Below are 23,020 nucleotides of genomic sequence, written 5' to 3' on the forward strand. Positions count from 1 at the left end.
TTTTTTTTATATATATATATTCGAATAAGCGAATAATAATTGTCAAAAGTCTGTATTTTCTTCAATCGGCATACTTTTACGTTAAAGTAAGGTGTATATTAGTCGACACAAGTTGTGAAAACAGGTACAAACACGATGTAACGTCGGCCGCACAATAAACACACAGATGTACGCAATCTGTCGATCGATGGTACATATGCATTAAAAGTGAATCAATTAGGCAGTATTTTATTATCATGTTCCCGTCATATATATATAATATATATATGTATATATATAATATATATATATATACTTTTTTTTTATATATATGGAGCACAATATAGAGAAGCGAGAAAATGTGATCAATTGATCTCGTTGAGTTAAGATAGATATCATCCACTACCGAAAGCACCGAATTATGATGGGAGCACACGATAATGAAACTCAAGAGTAATCTCACCGAGCCAGCTAACAATTTAATCGACAAACTAATTGCACAAAGGTATGTATAATCATCATCATTAGCATCATCATCATCATCATCATCATCATCATCATCAATCATCATCATAATCATCATCATAATCATCATCATCATCATCATCATCATAATCATCATAATCAGCATCATCATCATCATCATTATCATCATTAGCATCATCATCATCATCATCATCATCATCATCATCATCATCCTCATCCTCATCATCATCATCATCATCATCATAATTATCATAGTCTTCATCATCAGCAACAGCAACAGCAGCAACAGCAATCATTTCTAAAGTCTAGACAAAATCTCTCACAGATTCTAGTTAGGATCTTATAATACGATAACCGATTATCTACATTTATATATGACATAGACAGTGTGTATTGAATACAGGCACGATATAATTAATTACAAATAACGTATGATCCAAAGTCCTGTTGGTATCACAATCATAAAGAGGACACGGGCATTCGTCTTGACCGATCCATATAAAATTCAATGAAAAACTTAAGGACTTCATATCCATCGACAACGTTTTTCGAGAAGGAAAAAGGGAAACGGGTAAAGAGGGATTAAAAAAAAAATAATAATAATAATAAAAAATAAGGGAAAAAAGAAGAAAGATAAACAAGAAAAAGGAAACGGAAGTCAAACGAAATAACGAATAACCTCGATTGGCTCAGCCAATGTTATATAGAAAATTAAACGCGAGTTTACTCGTCAAATATCACAACAAATTCTTACACCACCCACAATGTCTATCTCCTCAAAGTGCATTATTCTCGACAACCTTCTCTCTCTCTCTCTCTCTCTCTCTCTCTCTCTCTCTCTCTCTCGCCCTTTTTAAAATGTGCTTGACATTTTTAAAAACTCTCTCTCTCTCTCTCTCTCTCTCTCTCTCTCTCTCTCTCTCTCTCTCTCTCTCTCTCTCATTCTCTCTAAAAGCTTCTAAAACTCGAAGCAAATAGACCTTTTATATTCAATGCAATGATTCTTGGATCTTACGATCACAGTGAGGGGCCTATGGCTACGTTTCTTCTTTAATTTTCGTCTCGTTACCGGTTTTCATTTTGGAAAGGGTCTCTTCCTTGGCATTTGCTAATACGGTCAAAGAATCTTTAACGGCATGATAGATAATGTTTTTAATTTGTAATTTATCCTCGTGATTTGTATGGGAATCCGATAATTCGCGGAATTCTTGCGTTAGATGGAAACAATGTGAAACGTTTTCCGGAGATACAAAGTCCTCGGCGACTTTGATACAGTTGTGAAGATTTCGGACCTGATGCGGTGCACCTGCTGGGACGAAAACTGCGTCTCCAAGGCATTGCACGATAGAGTATCTATGAGGAAATAAAAAAAAAAAAAAAACAATCAACAAACAAACAAATAAAAAACAAAAAAAGAAAAAAAAAAAATAAAGAAAATTCATTAGACTTTTACGTTCGAATATTTAATGGAAAAATTTGAAGGAAAAACTTGAAATAAAAAAACTTACCCCTCGACACCATATTCGCGATATAATCGTTCTCGCAGAGGCCCGTCCAAGTAATAGCTCTGATCGTGTATCGGATCGTGATGAGGCTCTAAACGTGCGCCACGTTCTAATGCAACGGCATTTAATAAGTCACGAATTTTATCTGCATCGCGAGCTGCATAAATATGCCACAATGCTCCTGGTGCCTCGCCGCGTTCGCGAACACGACGACGCGTCAGAATATCACAGCCTGCTTCGTCTATAGCTCTTAATGCCTCTGTAATATATAATAAAAAATAAGTAACGCACCGTTGAAACTATTAAATTCTGTTGCGAGAGACGTCGACTTACCTTTGACATGTTCGTCGTTATCAGTATCTTTAGGTATGCCGACATATACCATGACATTGACCGCATCGGAGATGTCCAAGTGAAGGTTTGTGGTACCTTTGCTCGGATGAAGCGCCGAACCATACGCGTTATACATTTTAGGACCTAAATCTGGTCTTACGAAACAATCGGGTAAATGGCTCGCTAAATTCAATCTACCGTGTCGGTGCGTATACTCCGACAATGGCAAAGCTTTCATTAAATCTACGAAACGTGTTGACAACAATTCTGCAAAATCATCGCCGGGTGGCCAGTCTTTCAATTTCAAAAGCATAGGATTTCCCCTCTCGTCTTTCAGTCGTTTCGAAAAGTGTTCGAATCCTTCCCAGAATTTACGCATCGGTTGATTCGGCACCAAGTTTCCAGTCATGCAATTTATAAGATCATTTTTTTTGTCTCCGAAATCTCTCGCAAAGGAATCCGGATGCCAAAGATCCATGTCCAGAAATTTAGCCACATCCGAGACGATCACTGGCTGTCCACGCTTCCATTGATCTTGGAAAATTCTATAATTGTTTGGATTGTTTGGATCGTTTAACCTGAGCAATTTACCATCGCACAGCCATGAATGTGATACGTCTGGATAAATACTCTTGCTCTCCGTCAACGTCATTATTCTGATGGGTAACGGTTCTCGGCCTCTCTGAGTCCATTTGTATCTTCGTACAAAATGTTTCAATTCTCTTGGTTTCTCGTCGTCGTCCAATCCACTTTCTCTTTCTTTCGTTACGGTGTGTTCTATCACGCTAGTTATTACTTCATCGAGCGTATCCATTTTCGACTTTTTACCAGATTTGGTGACATTGTTTGGAGCGTTAGTACCAGAAGCAGGATTGGTATTGCCAGCGTTATTTGTTGGTGAACTTGATCTAGACCCATTACCATTCGATTTGTGTGATGGTCTAATTAATAACTCTCTCAAGGTTGAATAATTGCCCTCGCGATCTTCATCGGAATCAGAACTCGATCCACTTTCGTTTTTATCCTGATTCTGCAACGCCACGTCAGCTAGCCAATTCAATGGAGAATTCTTATCCTCGCCGTTCACTTTGTTCTCCGATGCTCCGTTAGACTCATTTATCTTTTTCTCCTCTTTCGATTCTTGCTTGATACCTCCATTAAGAATGGGAACTGTCTCGCCCTTTATTAAATTTCTTAAACTCTCGTTTGGCTGACCTGGCGAAACGAACGAACAACCACAATGCTGAGGAATTCCCCATTCCGATCGACAATCATGAAGACGTTGCCCAAGTCGCAAGAGACTATCACCGGCTATAATTTGTGTGAGCATAAGTCGTTCGGGCTCGTGAGCTTGTCTGTTTGTACATAATAACCATGAAAAGTCATCTCTGTCTTTGCCACTTTCACCCCAGATCTTAATCGTTCCATTTTTACGTCCCTGAAGAAGAAATAATATTTTTATTTATTCATAAGATCGTACAAGAAGTTCCATTGTAATGTCATTTGTAACGTCACATTAAGTTTTTACAAAATTACATGTTACAAAGAAACGTCTTTACCTTGTAACAATCGATGCATACGACAAAACCACATTTTCTACAAGCCCAATGGTAATTGAAAAGTGTCGTTTCGCATACATCACACAACTCTCGTACACCTGGCAGGACTCGTTTCCATGCTACCGTTCCGTCTGTAATTCCCGAACTCACTATGCAGAATAAAATAAAAAAAATACATAAAGCGTGTAAACATGAGAACAAATTAAAATTAATAATTCAATAATACTCTCGTATGATTACTACATTGGAAAGTACACGATATAAATATATAAACGTATAAAAAAAATATTCGAAAAAAAAAAAAAAAAGAAAAAGAAACAACGTTTCTATTAACGTCTGACATAATGTACGTGAAATACAACAATGTCATGCAAATATATATTTGCTGTACGTTCTTTTCTTTTTTTTAATTTTTTCTCTATTTCTTTTGTAATTTCCTTTTATCTTATTTTTTTTTTCTATTTCTTTTTTATTTTATTTCTTTTTATTTGTTTATTAATATATAAATTAATTCATCTCGTTTTATAAATACAGGTATTTATACATGATATTACCTTTATATTTATTTATACATGATTAAAATTCAATTATTTATTTACACACAATAATACCTTCTGCCATGTGTTCTTGAAGTGCATCCTTCTCTTGGTGCAAAAGATCACAAAATTGATCTCCAACTTGTCGAAGAAGTCTATGTGCTGTCTCTAAATCTAGATCTCCCTTGATCACTTTTTCCATTTTATCTTTTTCATTGTTCTTTTCAGATTTTTCATCTTTATTGCCCAAGTCCTGAATATCTTTTCCCGGCAACCATAGGCGTAGATCTTCCTGCAACAGCACAGTGGTATCCGTTATCAATCACACTCCTGCAGAAGGATGATGAATAAAATTTTCAGAAAGTGCACTGAAATGTAAAAGTAGAGACAATGATATAAAAAAAAATTTACCTCGGAAGTATCTTTATGCGGATCACTAAATCCCGCTATAGCCAATTGCCCATTTTTTGTATATCGTAATCTGCGAAATGCGTAGAATCTACAGAAGACATTTTGAGGAAGATTTTTAAGGCCGTTAGTTAGAGCATGCCGGCATTCACGACACTTCGCTAATTTTGGAGCAGCGTAGAAACAAACATCGTCTTGCAACCAGCTTTCACCTGTCTTCTTCAATTGTGACACAGCTGGTCTTCGAAAGGGATCTCCTCTTCCACCACTTCCTCCGGGTCCATTGTTACCCCCACTTGTGCTTTCATCTCTACGTTCTTTTTTTTGACGAGGTTGCTGATCTTCTCCTCCTGCATCATTACCTTTAGTAGTCTTTGGTTTTCTGCCTCTTTTCCTGAGGTCTTTGTTATTTCCTATGCAGAAAACGACGGTAATAATGTAGTAATATTTATCAGGAAAAAAAAAAAAAAGAAAACAATAAATTAGATCAACTAATATTGTGCAATATCAGTGTTAAAAAGCTCTTTGTAATATATTTGTATATCACGGTTATCAACTTTTAACTTTCATCATGTATACTTAGACCCACCGGGGGACTGACGTCGCATATCAGCAAAAGTATATTGGCAAAACTGCTTTTAAATTTTGATAGAAGAGGGTAAAAACGTATAGAATATGCGATAGAATTACCAAAATTGAAAACGTAAACATTTTGCTTCTTATTTTTGACTTCCCATACAGCTTTAAAGAAAGGAATAAATGTATGATCATGAAACGCGTATCACTTACCCTGCAAGTGAATAGTTAGTTCACCTGATGGGAAGTCCATTTACAACAAGCTACGTCAACTAACCGTTTCCCGAGGAATTGTTGGAATTGGCCGTGGTATGTCGCACTCTGGAAGTAGGTTGAACAGAGCCCAATTGTTCACTGGTGTCACTAGCTGATCCAGCTTCGCTTTCGTTGCTAGACTCACTTCCTGCTCCAGCCCCTACGCTTTGTTTTTCTTCCTTGTGTCTCCGCTGATCTTCCGCGGCAGTTTGTTGCCTCCGTGCAGCCCCCTTCTTTCGTTTTACCTACCACAGGGCACAGATTATTAAGTAGTCAGGAAGTTCATGCTTTCGTAGCTGCAATTACGTAAAGCCACTAAATACAAAAAGTATTTTATAGAAAATGGGTCAAACGACTGATAAAAATATACGAAAAAAAAATGATGGAACACTTCACAAGGCACAGACATTTATCTAATCATTCATTAAAGTGATTAAATTCTGAAAAAAAGATCCAAAAGACCGATCAACGATTTATTCGAAAAGAACTATAAAACGTAATATCAGATAACAAGTTCCAAAGTAATCGTGTTTCGTTATTATACTCAAGTAAGAAATACGAGAAAAGTCCATCGTAAAATAGAATAGTCCATGATGGAGGTTAAGTAAAATGGCTATAAGTGCAGTATTATAATTTGCTATATTCCAGTAGATTACCATATTTGTTCGTAAAAAAAATTATATATCGTGTGTTATCATCGATACTGGAAAGCACTGGAAACTATTTTAATACTATTTTCTTTATCAATTACACTTTAATCATCAAAGACGACTACTGCTCGAAGATCACGTACACCACCGGAGCTTCACAAGAAAATGGCGTCGCCCATAGAGATTACTTTAAACGCAACGAAGACTTGAGACAAACCTTCCGGTTTGTTCTTCCGGTCTGCGAAATACAAATTTTCGATTTCGTATTGCGATAAATTACGGAAAACGAATCTAATGAAACACGAAAATTCTATGAAGTGCGCCTGATAAATCTTTATGGAATATATTAATCTTACCTTTTCTTTTCTTTATATATATATATATATATATATATATATATATATAAAATATATATAAAACATGTAAAATTTGATCATGCACTACTCGTATAAAATATTGAGAAAAAATGTACCTACGACTACAAAATTTAAACTTCTATTACACAATTCCATGCTAATGCATAACTAAACGCGATAATCGTAATAAAGTGTAGTTGAAAAAGCATACGTTTTATCGACCATTGTTCGGAAAAAAAAAGAAACGGAACAAAAGAAAACAAAACAAAAAACAAACAACGACAACGTAAAGATGATAGATACCTTGGGTGGTTTTCTTTTCGGCGGCGACTTTCGTTCAGGGTCGCTGCTGGACGAGTCTTCTTGAAGATTCTTCGTATCCGTGGCGTGACCGTTAAGAGGTTCCTTGTTCGTTGTCTTACGACTTCCTTTCGCAGTGACTTTGCTCTTGTTGATGCTGTTCACCGCCATACTACCGATATTGTAAATGGAATTAACGGCGCTCGGCAAACAAGTCGTCGTTGTCGTACTACTAGAGTTCGAGCTTGGCTCGCGTTCTTTGTTATTGAGCGGCTGCGACGGTGCTTGAGAAATATTGAGAGGTAACGTAACGCAGGAACCACTTCCAACCATGCCTGTGGTGTCCTCCGTGCCGTCTTCGCCCGAATGCCTTTGAAGCCAAGCCTTTTTCAGCTTGTGAACGGGATAGCTGGTACTGCTGGGTGGTCTGGGTGCCGGACTTTCCGACTTCTCGCTGTCGACCGTGGTAGGATTAGTTTTGGCAGGTGTACCCGGAGCGCTCGGCGCTGGACTGGGTGCCATTGATGGCGCCGGACTTGGTATAGGTGCTGGACTCGGTGCCGCGCTGACGTTGGTAGGATTAAAGGAGCTAACGCTGCCGGTACTGGCCGGCCGAACCGAGCCATCACCGCTGGCTGTTCTCGGAGCTGGACTTTCAGCCGCAACGGTACGTTCTTGAGAAGACTGGGTGTCGCTCGGTTGAGACAACAACGCCGCGGTATTAACGACGGTCGTGATAGAAGTTGCGGCCGAAGCGATGAGAGGACTAGGTTCGCTCACCCTAGACAAAACGGGTGGGCCGACGCATTGAAGGGACAACGGTTGTGGCTCTTCCGTTCGTCGTTTCTTACAGACCTCCAAGGAAACCGGCTGACCACTGACGTTGTCGCAGGAAAGCGGGGTCGGGGCTTTTCTCTTGGGCGAACCGGATCTTTCCACTCCAAGATCGAGTGGTTGAGTTTGGAAGTTCGAAGCAGCGATCTGTGGTTGAGCGTGTTGCAACGTTTGACCGGGCTGTTGATGGGGACTGCTACCGTGGTGAGCGGGATGAACTATTGGCCTCGAAAGCGGTGCCGAAGCAGCCGTAGGTGGTGATCCGTGAAGAGGTGGAGGTGGAAGTTTCGCGGCCGGCATCGAACCAGCGAAACCTCTGTTGTCGTAGACGGATCTGCTACTGTGAGCCGGCGGTGGTAAAGGAGGTGGCGGCGCTCCATGGTGATGAGGCACTTGCTGGTAAGGCGAGCTACCGGCCTTCGACGTTAAAGGTATCGGTGCCGCGACTGCGGGCTCCGAAGCCCTGCAAACCGGCGTACCGGTCATTATACCGGAGTTCGGCTTGCCGTATATATGCGGTGGCGCCGGACTGCTGACTTTTGGTTTCGAAACAGCCGGGGGAGCGGCGTAATGCGAAGTCGGCGAAGCCGTCGGTGGGTGCGGATGCGGATAAGGATAGGATGATTTCGACGTGGCGTACGGTAGACCAGGCTCGGACCTGCTCAGATAACGCGGCTCTGGCGGGGATGGATGCGGCGGTTGATGAGGATGTTGAGCGTGAGGTGACTGTCGGTTGTGCGAATGCGGCGGTGGATGACCGTGAGAGCTCGGTGGTAGCTGCGAGGTCGTCGTAGAACCTCCGCCGCTACTCCCGCTTCTGTGGTGGCTTTGCGGTATGCTCTTTGCCCCTTGTAAACCGTCGAGGTGATGAAGGTGATGAGGACTTTGCGTTGGACTCCTGTACTCGTAAGTAGCCTGCTTGTGCTGCGGCGTTACCGGCTGAACGTTCATGTACGGCATCATTTTCGGACTCGGCGAGTGCTGTTGCGGTGGTGGACCCTTCGGTAACTCTCTGCCCTCGTTCTTCACGATAACGGAACTCTTGTGATCGGATAGCAAGGAAGGTGGGTTTTGCAGTACCTCCCTACCGTGGTGATCCCTTTCGAGTCCTCCGGCCAAGCCACTTTTGCTCGGTAACGTTTTGTGCGCCGATTGTCCGAGCTGCTCGCTCTTTACCTTGATATCATGCATATACGACGGCTGCGGCTGGTACGTGGAGTAACTGAAGAGACTTACGTTAGGCTCAGCCTTTGGAAGCGAACTGTGCGACGGACCCACCACTGACGGTGCTTTTTCGTGAAGACTACCGACCGGCAACGACGACTTCGACGTCCTAGAATGTGCCGGTGGTGGTGGGTACTCGACTTTTCCAGGTACGCTCGATGGTCGGGACACCTGAAAAGTAGATGGACCACCACCGATGATATATAACGCTTCGAACAGATATCTCCTCTTCCAGATAGAGATTAGAACTTTCAAAAAGGGATCGCAAGGGAAAGAAAAGCGGATGAGTAAAAGAGATTAAAAGGTACCTGTTGAGCCGGTGGTGCTGTGGCAGCGTAATAAGCCGCCCTTTGTTGAGCAGCCACGTGATCTCTAGCCTCGGCTTGCCTATGCAATCTCTCGGCGACTACCAGGTGTTCCCTTTCCCGTTCCCTCTCCCTCGCATCCCGTTCTCGTTCCCTCGCTTCGCGTTCCTCGCGTTCACGTTGTTGCTGTTGCGCCACCGTTACCGGATGCGCCGCAGTCGCACCGGGACCACCAGGATGATGGTGACCAGCGTGAGCGGTCATTCCCGAATGCGGACCGCCGTGGCTTCTACTTCCGTGCGGTGGGAGAGGTATAAAAGTGTTCCACGCCATCGAGGCCGACTGCAAGTTTCTCTGCGGAATATAAGACACCTACTTCAATCAATACTGCCAATCACTTTCATCTTCATTGGCAAAAGCGATTTACGCGAGCAGACGAAACGATTCGTTCCTGCGATCGTATCGATCGATGATACTACTACCGTCGTTAATCGATCGAAGATCACAATTTACATGCCGATTTTATCCAATTTCTTCTACGTTACGCGCGTTACGAAGCCGCAAGAAACTTGCAACGTGGACAGGTGTACGTGGTGTTCGTGTAAGCGTACGCGTGTCATCGTGTCGTTAAGTTCTTTAATATGCCCATCTATACGTGCAAAACCCGTTTTCCTCTTGCACAAGGCGCTCGCAACGAGCTGAGAAAGAGACTAACAAGAACTCCGCGATTCTCTCTCTCTCTCTCCCTCTCTCTAACGTTCTCACACGTTTTATTCTTTTCGCATAGTTATCGCTCCTCATAAGAAAAGATTATGCAAACGAGCGACCGCACGAATTCAAGGACTTCGTGGTAACTTTGAATTTCACAGGTGAACGTACCTTTTTGGGCGCGCTATTTTAACGCGTTCGGACGTTAGAAACGCCATGCTAATTTTTCGCGTTTCAAGGTCGAAGGGGATTTCTATAGGAGAGGAAGAGGGCCTGTGGTCGGCCGAGAAGGGAGAAAACGACGACTACTAATTGTTAAGAAAAGCTCGAAGAGAAAAACAGCATGCGAAGGATGCTCTCGACTTACGCTTATACAAAAGCGTAAATCTAATTATAACCTCAACGAAGGCTTACTATGCTAATCGAAGCGCGAGTAAGTGTCAACCCACGTTTTGTTTACCTCGCTGCCGCGTCACCGTTCATCGTCGTCGTCGAATACTATGCAGAGACGAGTAAATATATGAGAGCTCGAACGACGTATACACGCGTCCATCCTCGCACACGGAGAAAGAGAGAAAGAAAGAGAGAGAGAGAGAGAGAGAGAGAGAGAGAGAGAGAGAGAGAGAGATATGGACGATGATGAAAAAAAAAAAAAAATACCAAGCTCTTCAAGCTGAAAAAGAGTCCGAACACAAAGAAGGCTATATAAGGTGCTCGTTAATGCTGCCGAACGAAGCGGAAGAAGATGTATCTAGTCGATTACATAGAAAAATAGTTCTCACTTAATTAACATTAATGTCGGTCGCATTTTTCTCTTATCCTCCTCCTTCTCCTCCTCCTTCTCCTCCTCTTCTTCTTCTTCTTCTCAGCGAGGTCAAAAATGAAATTTTTTTTCTTCTTCTTTTATATTCATCAGGGAGGATATATACTCTCTCGCGGGAACGGACGCTTCCGGTTGATAAATAATGACTCTCAACCGAGTTTATTCTCTCTCTCTCTCTCTCTTTATCTCTCTCTCTCTTTCTTCATTTCTCTTTATATCACTTTTTATGAATTCGACTGCGAAATACTAGGAGTGCAGGAAAAGGGTAAAGCACACAACTCGCTCTCGGCATCGATTACTCCGAGACAAGTCGGTCTGAGTCATTCGAGTAAAGTCCTCGAGCGCCTCGTAATCACACGGCTATATATGGTATATGACGGTTAAATGCTCGTGACACGATCCAGCGATTCAAATATCAAGGAATTTTTATAGGCTTGTTAAGCGACGGGGAAGGGGTAGGAGGTGGGGAGGGGGAGGAGAAGGAGGAGGAGGAGGGAACGATTCGCGCGAGAGTATCTCGTTATAAAACTGATTTCAACGAAATCAGAAGTTACCATTGAAAAGTATTTTTATGCGATTAGAAACACGCCTGGACATTGTACGATATTAACTTTTTTTTCTTCTCTTATTCTATTTAGTATCAACTAAGAAATGTTCGCAATAAATGCGAGATCTATATCTTATAGAAAAAAATTGTACTACCGATCGATTATGACGATAAATGAAGCTAACACTAAACTTTCCTTTTCTTTTTTTTTTTCTCTCTTTTTTTATGACATTTGCTAAAATAGAACGTTTTGTTCGTTTTCCGAGGAGAATGATGAATCGGTAATATGGAAGAAAATAAAAAAAAAAGGAAAAAAAAAAAATCGAACGACAAAAATCCTTCATTCAAACGACGAATAGAGATCAGAAGTTCGATTAATCGGTCATCGAACGGCGGAGGCTCCGCGTTATTGGAAAGCGAGATAAAAGCTTTATTTGCCGATAGGGAAACAAGCCTTTATCGCGAGTAATAAGAGCGGTAGAGACCCAGCCGTTATCGTACTGATTTATAACCGGATCCAAGCCTTTCTGCCAGGCGTGCACGTACACTCGCAATGTGACATAGATCGTAAGCGATATTGTAGAAACGCGATACATCGTCTCAACTTCTCGCAATTCCCTTTGTTGCTATCGAGTAAACAACGATATATAATCGACGATCATCGATCGCTTTCGAACCTCCTTCCAATGACATTTCTCTTCTTTAAATCGCAAATCGATTTATATATATATATATATATATAAAGAGAGAGAGAGAGACATTTTATTGACCAATATAAAATTATCAAAATGGTATTTCACTTAACGAGAATCATTTTTCTGACTTCATTAGAGGACAAAAAAATAAACAAACAAACAAAATTTTTTATTGACAGAAATATCTTATCGACGAATGCAAAATGATTAAATTTGTATTGCCTATAAGAAACAGTTCTCTCTTTTGTTATTATATCTTGTCAATCGTAATCACTTTTAATAGTTTTTTTTTTTTTATTTATAAAGAAATGTAAAGGAAGATTCGTATAGATCGAAATTTCATTGACGAATACAAAATAATAAAAATGATATTACCAATGAAAAAAAAAAAAAAAAAAAAAAAAAAAAAAACTAATTTTTATTTGATTTTTTTCAATCGTGATACTTTTTAATGTAATACTTTGTACCACAAAGAAGAAGAAAAAAGAAAGAAAGGCAAAAGGAAACAAAAAAAAAACTGTAAAAGGAAATTCGATACAATAGGATGATTAACGGTACACCTTTAAAAGGGAAGTACGTAGACGTTCGAACAAGAAAATCTAGAACAACGTGCCGTGCGATATCGCTAGTGATAATCAGGGAAAAGCGCGGATAATAAGACGTAAGAGAGATATTAATTATGCATACCTTCGCAACCGCCTCGCATAGTCGTTCGCGTTACAAGAAACGTATTTTGCGATCTTGTTCTTGCCATCCTTGAATACATATTTATATATACCCGTTCGTTCGTTCGTTCGTTCGTTTGTTTCTTAGATTACAAATAGGAAGAATTTCCTCTTCCATGAATTTTTCGCTTCGAGGAAAAAGACTAAGGAATTTAAATAGATAAAAAGAAAAAAAAAAGAAAAAGAGAAAAGAATAAAAAGTGATAATTATAATAAAAAATCAAAAAGAAAAAAAATAATTGAAAGACAAAACAGGTGTCCTATATATTCGTAATTCAACTGCAAAAATGAAGCTAAGCTGCGATACTTTATCGCTACATGCGTATACATTTATATCTATATATACATATATATATGTATATACCGTACATAACATACGTACAACCATTTACGTATATCGAAGAATTAAACGTATTATTGTCACGGGCAAACAGATAGCAAATACGATAAATGCGATAAGAAACGAGGAACGAGTGGAATTGGGCCGCGTTCGTCTCTCTATCTCTATCTCCTTCTCATTCTCTTTACAGCTGAGTAGATAGTCTATTAACGATAAAAAGAGGGACTGGTATTTACACGCGTCTAATCGCTTAGGAAGACGGATTTTTGATTAAACTCGCGTCTGCTCGTTTTGTTCGACAAACAAAATGACACGTACGATAAAAATGTGAAGAAAGAAAAGGAAAAAGTTATATGTTTCGGAGGAATTATATATTATTATTAATTGGATATATAATTATATATAATTCAATATTGTAATGAAAGTAAATATATGCACATATTAATATCACTTATTAATTAGATTATTAACTTTATAAAAAATTAATTTCTCCTACACACATATATATATATATATATAAATAATTTGATTGAAATGGAAGATTAGATGGATAAGCGTGTTTCGCGTTTTGCGACGAGCAAAATGAAAAGAACGATTTTATGACAAAAATAAATTTTTTGCAAAAGTTCTCTCTCTCTTCCTCTTTTTGTTTCTATTTTTATTTCTTGCATCTAAAATGAGATCGTATTGAATTTCATAAGAAATATTGAAAACATGAGAAAGACAGAAAGAGAAATTGACAAAGAGAGAGAGAGAGAGAGAAAGAAAGAATTAAGAGGAAAAGCAAGAACAAAGTTGTGCTGACAAAGCTCTCGCTATACTCCTCGAGCATCTTCTTCCTTCTCCTACTCTTCTTTTTTTACATGTATGTAACGTCGTTGCTCAGTCAGCAAAAAGTAAAAAAAGAGAGAAAGAAAGAAAGAGATCTGCTGACTTTTCCGTATTTTCGTTCCTCGTCACGCGCTTCGTCTCATCGAATTGAAAGATAATACCTGCTGAGACTTGAACTGTTCGTAAAAAAAAGCAAAAAAAGAGACAGAAAGAGAAGTAATACTTTTCATCATTTAGCAGAGACTGCGCATAAAATGTAACGATGGATCGAGATGACAATTATGAGTAATGTCGAACTTGCAAAGAACTGTGGAAAAGAAAAGATCAAGAAAAAAAAGAAATTAAAGAAAATTAAATTTTCGATCCACGGTTCGTCTCTAACGTAGTATTTAAAATAATAGATACTATTTTGAACATTTTTCAGATAAACGCTTTAAAATTGTTGGCAATGAACTTTCTGCTATATTAAATAAATTGTGTGCATAATTTTGTTGATTTTTGACGGTATTTGTTTCGTCGTTGATACGATTTAGCTCGTATATAGTTTGTTAATGTAATTGAAAAAACTACGGACATCCATTTACAATCGTGCAGGATTTCGAATGGAATAAAAAAAATTCAATTTCTATCAAACGCTTTTCAAAATGGCAATTGCATGCATTTCGTGTCGGAAAAAAAAAAAAAAAAAAAAAAAGACAGAACGAAGGTATAACTCGTAAGATGAGGATATACCATCGGGATAAATTTGTCTTTCGTTAATTGACGTGAAACTTGACCTATCCTTGGTGACTCTTAAAGCCAACTTTAAGATTTACGATAGAAGTTGGACTTTTAAGCAGGGCCAGCTTTTTGAAAGAAGATCATTAATCTAGCCCTCTGCGAAATATGCTAGTACCAGCTGTTATAACCAACTATCCTATAATTTTTCTTTGCGTCTAACAAAAATTATTTCAACACGAAATTTATAACACGATTTATATTAATACAATTAAATAACTAGTCGTAAATGGTTAACGATATAACATTGATAGAAATTGTATAGCAAATGGTTACAATGGTCGGATTTAATTTATTACAGTATTATCACTATAATATATCGATATATAGTATATTGTATATATAGCATATGGCTACGTTAATTTTTTTTTTTTTTTAATATAAACTAACTGTGATACTTTCGTATAGAAAAAAAAAAAGATTAGAAAAAAAATACATATATATATATATATATATATAAGTATAAGAAAACTAATTTGCCCTTTCTCGTAAAAATGACTTGCAAAGATTTTCGGTAGTCACTCGAAGAAGAAATACTTTATCGAAGGCCATCTCGAAGGAGATGGCAGGAGGTACGTTACATTCGTGGTTGGTTCCTCGAAGATCGTAGGGACCAGCAGCACATCATTTTCCTTCATTTGCATCGCCACCGTTACTACGTCATGAATTATTTATATTCTCGTATAACACACACATTCACATATACACGAACAGAGGGAACATGGATGCAATGACACACAGATAGAAAGTTATACACGTACGTACCTATACATTTTCAGAGTGCGCTCGTTTACATACTTCTCTTTTCGTTGTCCTTCTCCTTCTCATTCTCGGACTTTCAGCCGCTCGTTATTACACGTTCGTTGGATAAACGTTCTCGAGAATGGCGACCTCCTCCCTATTTCTCTACCTACCTACCTACCTACCTACCTTCTACCCCCACTTCGTCTTCCACTGTTCACTCGCACGACAATTTATTTCCCAATTACGAGGATACGTCACATATTCTCTCTGTGTGTTCTCTCTCTTTGTGTGTGTGTTTGTTTGAAAGGTAGGCAGGTGAAAAAGGAACGAAAGGAGGGCAATGTCGAGCCGTTTGGGGTCCAACTTTCTTGGAAGGGTTTTCAGAGAGACCAGAATCACCCTTCGTCTGTTACAATAGAAAGATATTTGAAAGAGAGAACTCGTTGAAAAATTGTCGAAAGAGATAAAACGATTCAAGGAACAAGCACAACGGGATAAGAAAAATTCTTTTGTTATCGCTTTGGATTTATATAATCCTTTGTACGTGGACTTGAACTGGAATAACCTATCTAACCTTTGAATATGTTTGCAACGACCTTGGTGGAATAGTTGGTAATGTTCGATGACTCTGACGGTTCGTTGAGAGGATTGCAACGTGTGATTAACGAATCTCGTTTAATTAGAAGGAGATCGAGGAATTGGAGAGAACAGAAACGATCGAACGTGCTATCTGTGTTTAAATCATTCCTCTAATTCATATATTAATAAATTTCAGTTGATCGTGTTCGTCATTACGTTACGTTCAAAAGGGCAAAATCATTTTCCTTCTTTTCTTTTCTTTTTCTTTTTTTGACGTTCTCAAACAGTTACAAAGCCGATAAGTAATTTTGAAATACAAATGATGATGAGTAGTTTTGCTCGTATCGTTCGGTCTTTCGAAGTAGTGAATGTCGAATCTCACGCTGTAGTTCTTCCACCACACTCGAGAGAGATTGCTGGTGCTTACATTACGTCACGGATAACTGTGAATACGTATGAACAGTGTATGTATGAGTGTGTGTGTGTGTGTGTGTGCAGCGTGTCTCAGAGCGTTGCAAAGAGGAGTTCACGAGAGGCTGGAAAGAAAGAGAGGAGGCGTGTTGGTCACGAACAGAGAGACGAGTTATGCTCGTAAAAGCATCGGCTTGCCAAGAGAGGATTAGACTCGGTAATTAACTTCGCGCGCTAAGGATTACAGAAGGCGTGGACTGCAGAGTCCGAGTTGTAAAAAAAAAAAGAAAAAGAAAAAAAAATGAAAAAGGAAAGACTCCTCTTGCTTGTCGCGTTCGAAGATTAACGTAGGAAAAGAAAAAAAAAAAAGAATTCCTAAAGATTTTAAATATCGGTTACATAGGACCATGTATCAGGAGAATCTATATATCGTACGTCAACGAAGAACTTGCCTTTTCTTCGAACTCGATGGACAACAAAAACCATTGAAGGGACCTAACGGTCGTTCTTGAGTCATTCCGAAATAAAAACTTTTCGGAAACTCATCTCATACTTAGTTCGAACTTCAAAAAAAAAAAAAAAAGAAGGAAGGAAGGAAAGAAAGAAAGAAAGAAAGAAAGAAATGGGATTTCTCCCTTTGATCCTATCAATAAGGACATACCAAAGACCCAAGGAACCCAAGAATGCTTTTCATGTCCTCTTATTTTGATGAAAATGTAACAGAGGTTGGTGATCTTTTGTCAAAGAAAATACGGATTACTTAAAACGTTGATCATTTCGGGGGACTTTGACCGAAATGAAAAATCGTATTGATCGTTGTTATATCGCAAGGCCTGATGTTTGGAAACTTTGATAAGATTTTTTTTTTATAAAATGGAAAAACGAGAACAAAAAAATGGCTCAAAAATATCTTTTTTTTTTTTTTCGTTCTTTTTCTTTATCTTTTTTGTTTACTATATGTATTTATGAATTGGATTAATAAAAGAGACTCGATCGTCGTAGAAATATTTATGAAAAGGAAAACATAATAGATGGAATGGACGTCGAAGAAAAGAAAAGGGGAAGATGGCAGAGAGGGTCTCTCTCTCTCTCTCTCTCTCTCTTTCTCTTTCGTAGAACATCGAAGCGAGCCGGTGCTCTCTTATGTCGTACCATGAAACGAAAACAGTCGAGCCCATTGTTGCGTACCCGTCGCGGCGTGGAGTGCATAATTAATGACCTTCGTGCTGCCAAGTTTTGCATTGCAAATGGCGCCTGGAAGGCGCGCTCGCGCACCCACTATAAACGCGCGTGCATGCGGAAAGGACGAACCGTTGTTTAACTGAGAGAAAGAAAGAGAGGAATTGGAGTGGGGGAAGCAAGAAGGGGAAAAGAGGGGAGGAAGTGAGGAGAAAAAGGGGGAGAAATACCATGCAGCTTCGGGACGATGAACAACGAGAAAGTTTCGGGATCAACGTAGACGATCGCATAACTCCGCGTGCCACTTACACTATCGCCCGACCTCCTTTTTTTTTTCTTTCTTTCCTTCTTTTTCTTTTTCTTCTTCTTCTTCTTCGTATCGTTAATCGTCTTTTGCTCGAACGAGATTCCACAATTACGAGCCATTCCCATCTCCACCCACTCTATCTCCCTCCTTTCTCCCTGCACCATTACCTCTTCGGGTTCGAGTTATCATCGACGAGTAATGAATTTTTAACTATTCCGACGAATTCAACTCGAAAAGTTTTGTTGGTTCGTATAAAGAGAATTATAATGTATTTCTAACACTACGTCGTTGACCGGTTTTATGTAATAGAAGCTTTGAATAAATGTACACGACGGAGTTGAGAAAGAAAATAAAGAGGAAAATGTTTCCGCATCATTATTTTACGTAGATACGTTAACGAACCTTTTTCTTTCTTTCTTTCTTCCTTTTTCCTAAAGACAAAAAATACTGACACACGTACTTTCTAAATGACTCAACGTTGATCGACTAATCGTTTAAAACGATTTATCGAGCTCATAATTATCGCGCTGCTCCACCCTTTCGAAGTATTTAAAATCTTTGATATTTACTTCCGTTATCGTATCATCGATCGAATTGCGAATTTTAAATTATTCCAACGAACGAACCAACTCGAAATAATTTGTCCCTGACACGTTTGAATAAACGGAATTATAATGTATTTCTAATACTATGTCGTTGACTCATCCTATATAGATACTAGAAACTTCAGTAAATATATTCAAATAAGTAAGAAAAAGATAAGAGGAAAGAGATAAGATTGAAAAAAAAGAAAAAAGAAAATTGTAACACGCAAAACGATAATGACTCAACGTCGCACGTTGAACATAGATCATAATTTCTTAAAAAAATAAAAATAACGCGCAAATACGTTTATATAAAAAAAAAAGAAAGAAAAAAATAGATGAAGAACAGGAAGCTTTCGAAGTATGATACTTAAACGCGCGATCGTTCATAGCGAATCGAACTCACCCAAAAAAAAAAATTCGACACGACGTTTCCTCTTTTTCAATCTTCTAAAAACTCAACTTCACGATCCTTCTTCTTCCAGAAACTTCTTCTTCTTCGTGAAGATATACATTCGAACGTTGAACGAGATAATTACGACGAACCATCTCAGATAAAATCCGTTATTCGGAATAAAATTTTACGCGCACACTCACTCGCGCGAGATCTCGATGCATTCTAACGTAGTAGACGACGCAATCTCAATTTTCAATCTTCTTCGTAGCCCCTACCTTTATTCCCTCACTCCCTCTTTCCCCACTCTATACACTTTTTTTTTTTTCCAAGATCAAATGATCGATCAAGAACGATCATCGCACGATCGTATAGGGCAAACAAAAGAAAAGGAGGAAACAAAGAAAATAAAAAATAAAAAGAAACAAACAGAAAAATAAAAAACAAAACAACGAGTTAGCTCGATCTTTCAACGACACTCGTCGCGTTCTCAATAATCGATAGCGAAGAGACTCGAGCATAGGAAGAAGTTAACGGGAGAAACGAAGAGACACGCGCACACGCACGCATGCACGGCATACATGCACGCACGCACGCACGCACGCACGCACGTACGTACGTACGCGTACACACGCACACAGTGTCGCTTATCTAAAGCGAAGAAACGACAAACATTCGCTGATAAGAGACGCGCTATCGAAATTATCGTTGTTGCGTTCGTAATAATCGCGCGTTTATTCGCTATTTCATCAAGGCGAGAATTTCAAGTCTACGACGACGACGACGACGACGACGACGAGAATGATAATTACGACGATGATCACGATTATAATTATGATTATTATGGTTAACTTTAGCAAAAGAGCTCGACCGAAAGTTCCAGAGCGACTGCAGGACATTTTTTGTAAGAAGGCCCAGGTAGGTAGGTAGGTAGATAGGTAGGTAGGTAGGTAGATAGGTAGAGAGTCCTGCTTGGTTGGCTGCTGCAACCTGAAAGGACCTTTCTCTCCCTCTCTTGGTACACTCGCAAGGTGTACCAACACGCAGTTATTCGGCGAACAGAGTCTCTCATCTCGATCCAACACGATCTTTATCTCTATCTACGCCTTATCACCCTTCCTCGAATTTTTCTTCTTTTTTTTTTTCTTGTTTTATATTCTCGAGTGGAGTTATACGGACACTTCGTTCTAATATCGAAAATTTCGTTATCATATCGATACATATATTTACATATACGAGTACGATCGACCGATAAGTCGATAACTTTTTTCTCTCTCTCTTTTTTTTTTTTTATATATATATATATACATATCGGTTTTACATAAAACACATTTTGTCTTTTTCTTTATCTCTCTTGGAAATTAGTAAATGAATAATCGTTTTAAATAACACGAACTATTCGTTCCTTGTTTTCGACATCTACATGGAGAGAACGCATTCTAGGTTGAGAACGACTGTTCGCGCGCACGCGCGCGTGTGTGTGTGTGTGTGTGTGCGTTTGTAACACAGAGAACAGAGAAGTGGTGGGATTGACGAAGTAGGGAGCAGGACGAAGGGAGGGGGAGATAAAGGGGGAGACCCGGTGCACGCACAGTCGGAGGCAGGTTTTGGCCGGCTGTCAGGAGCGTAACGCGCACAAAGGGCAGGTGCTGGAATGCATCGATTACCTCTCTTGGCCCCACTACTAAACCTACCTGCCACTACGTTAGTATCTAGTGTCTGGGAACCACCCTTATCTCCCTTTTTCTTTCTACTCCGCGTCAACAACCGGAGCATAGAAAGAAGAAAAAGAAAGCTATCAATGTGTATGTATGTGCGAGCGTATGTAAGAATGTGTGAGGATCTTTTCCAGTCCCCCTTCTCTCTTTCTCTCTCTCTAACTTTCGTTTCTAAACATAAGGGTGACTCGAATAGAACTCCCTTTTCTTCGCGAACGTTAATCGAATCGATCCCTTCGAATAATTTCCCTCGACGAATTGAAAAATAACTATCGTGATGGGAGAAAGGGTCGGTCCATATTTTCGTATGAGTGTGTACGCGCGTGTAGGTGGATCCCATGAGAGAGAGAAAGAGAGTAATACCGAGCCGCTCGTTATTAACCCGTTATACGTCACTGTACTCAGCTCCTTTCACGAAGGGACCAAGGAACGATGGATGGGATAATTAGCGAAGGAAAACGGCATACCGCCCGTTAAAACTCGTCGTTTCTACTCGTTCTTTCAAGGGAATAAAAGGAGAGAAACGGAGAGAGAGAATGAGAGAGAGAGAGAGAGAGAGAGAGTGTGTGTGTGTGTGAGAGAGAGAGAGAGTACTAGCAAGTATAATTCATGATATTCGACGATGCGGTATAATCTGTTAAACTTAACGCTCGTTAACGAGCAAGGTCCGTGATTTTTAAATGCTTTATAATGAGGATAAAGGATCTCTTTCTCCCTTCCTTATTCCTTTTTCTTTCTTTCTTTCTTTCTTTCTTTCTTTCCTTTTTTCTTGTCCGTTTCTTGTAACGTCAGCAGAAAAAATCGAATGCACTTTCTACTATCGAGTGCTCGTTCCGATTGAATTTAATCGATATATTAAATAAATTCAAGCGTTTACTATTATTGCGTATCGGGCCGTCGCTTAAAGTCGAAATGTTATCGTCGTGTTTTGTGGGGGTTATCAAAGGAGAGAGATGAAAAAAATTGCTCTCTCAATGACACGTACGCATGTGTCCTGTTATCTTTATTTCTCTCTCTCTCTCTCTCTTTATTTTATTTATTGTTCGTTGTCGCTCTTATTCGTTTCCGAAGTTCCGAGTTTTATAACTTTCCGACGGCTATTATTTGATAGAACGAATATATTTTATATCGTGGAACGAATCGAGTCGTTAATAATTTCGGACGAATTTTTATCGATCGACGATGGCATTGAGAACTCACCTTTTGCTGTGCCAACCTAAGGGACTCCTCGAAATGTTTGTGAACCGCTTGTTCGGCGGCCCTTTGCTTCTCCAGCCTCTCTCGTTCCATCTTCGCCTCGCGTTCGCGTTTCTCCAACTCACGAACTTCCGCTTCGCGACGTTCCCTGAAAGCAAAAAAGATAGAGGACGTTAGAAACAGGATTCATATAAAGGGCATACGCGTTGAATCGCTGTTATTGTTATTATTATTATTAGTAGTAGTAGTATTATTATTATCATCGTCGTTGTTGTTGTTGTGGTTGTCGTTAAGGAACTTGGAAATTTTCTTTTATTTTTTCCACATTCGTTTAATTCCACGGATTAGAAGTTGATCGATACAATACTTTTTACAAATTTCTTTGATTGATTCTTCGATTAATTTATGCATCTAATATTATTATCAAAGAAATTATATTTGTAATTTTGAAAGATGTATAATTTTTTTTTTTTTTTTTTTTTTTTTGATACAACGTGAGTGTATGTAATATATACTATATCATATAATATTAATATATTTGTAGACAGTATGAAAGCATTTTTAAAAACTATAAAATAACTCTTCTAATGCGCACACATACATACGTACATATGTATATTTGTTTGTTTCTACGTTAATTTAACGTAGAAAGAAAAAAAAAATAAATAAATACGATCTAAAAACGGGATTGCAAAAATTTGTTGTTTTAAATGATCTACGGGCTCATCTTTCATTCTCTCCTTTGTCCAGTGTTCTCACAAGAAATAGCAGAGACGATAATAAACGCAAAACTGGTGAGTGTGTGCTTCCATACGTAGGCATGCACGCACACGCGCGCCGTGATGCACATATATACGAACGTCGTGACTTTTTAACAGGCGCGAGAAGGAGATAAGCATTCATTAACGCTTGCGCAAGTTATTTATATGTACTACTATGCTGAGAGCGGACAAGGCGCGTGTTTATCTCCATTCTCGGTCGGCGGACCTTACAATGCACGCGCGCGGAATTCGCGCCACGATAACAGCTAATAACGTGAACGCATAACGCGACTTTCGTGTGTAATGCACGCGCGAAAAGAGAGAGAAAGAGAAAGAAACACAAATAGACGATATTCAGAAAAAGCAGGTTCTCGTCGACGTACTCGTACAAGAA

At 39.2% G+C, this 23,020-nt stretch overlaps 1 protein-coding gene across 6 annotated transcripts in view; it reads right to left on the reverse strand.

Moving 5' to 3' along the window:
- Positions 1-1,321: 1,321 nt before the first annotated feature.
- The window catches only part of LOC122637149 (probable JmjC domain-containing histone demethylation protein 2C), a 269,736-nt gene continuing 248,037 nt past the window's right edge, over positions 1,322-23,020 (reverse strand). For 5 of the 6 annotated variants that reach the window (XM_043829098.1, XM_043829097.1, XM_043829100.1 and 2 more), the window contains 10 exons: positions 21,869-22,013; positions 9,310-9,678; positions 6,947-9,172; positions 5,660-5,882; positions 4,810-5,219; positions 4,474-4,690; positions 3,863-4,011; positions 2,304-3,741; positions 1,974-2,229; positions 1,322-1,818 (listed from right to left, as the gene is read on the reverse strand). In XM_043829098.1, the coding sequence (XP_043685033.1) occupies positions 1,503-1,818; positions 1,974-2,229; positions 2,304-3,741; positions 3,863-4,011; positions 4,474-4,690; positions 4,810-5,219; positions 5,660-5,882; positions 6,947-9,172; positions 9,310-9,678; positions 21,869-22,013 (5,749 nt within the window). In that variant the 3' untranslated portion in view covers positions 1,322-1,502. The remainder of the gene's footprint in view (positions 1,819-1,973; positions 2,230-2,303; positions 3,742-3,862; positions 4,012-4,473; positions 4,691-4,809; positions 5,220-5,659; positions 5,883-6,946; positions 9,173-9,309; positions 9,679-21,868; positions 22,014-23,020) is intronic. The other variant, XM_043829099.1, reaches the window with a different exon arrangement.

Source organism: Vespula pensylvanica, chromosome 24 (assembly GCF_014466175.1).
Source record: "Vespula pensylvanica isolate Volc-1 chromosome 24, ASM1446617v1, whole genome shotgun sequence".
NCBI lineage: Eukaryota > Metazoa > Arthropoda > Insecta > Hymenoptera > Vespidae > Vespula > Vespula pensylvanica.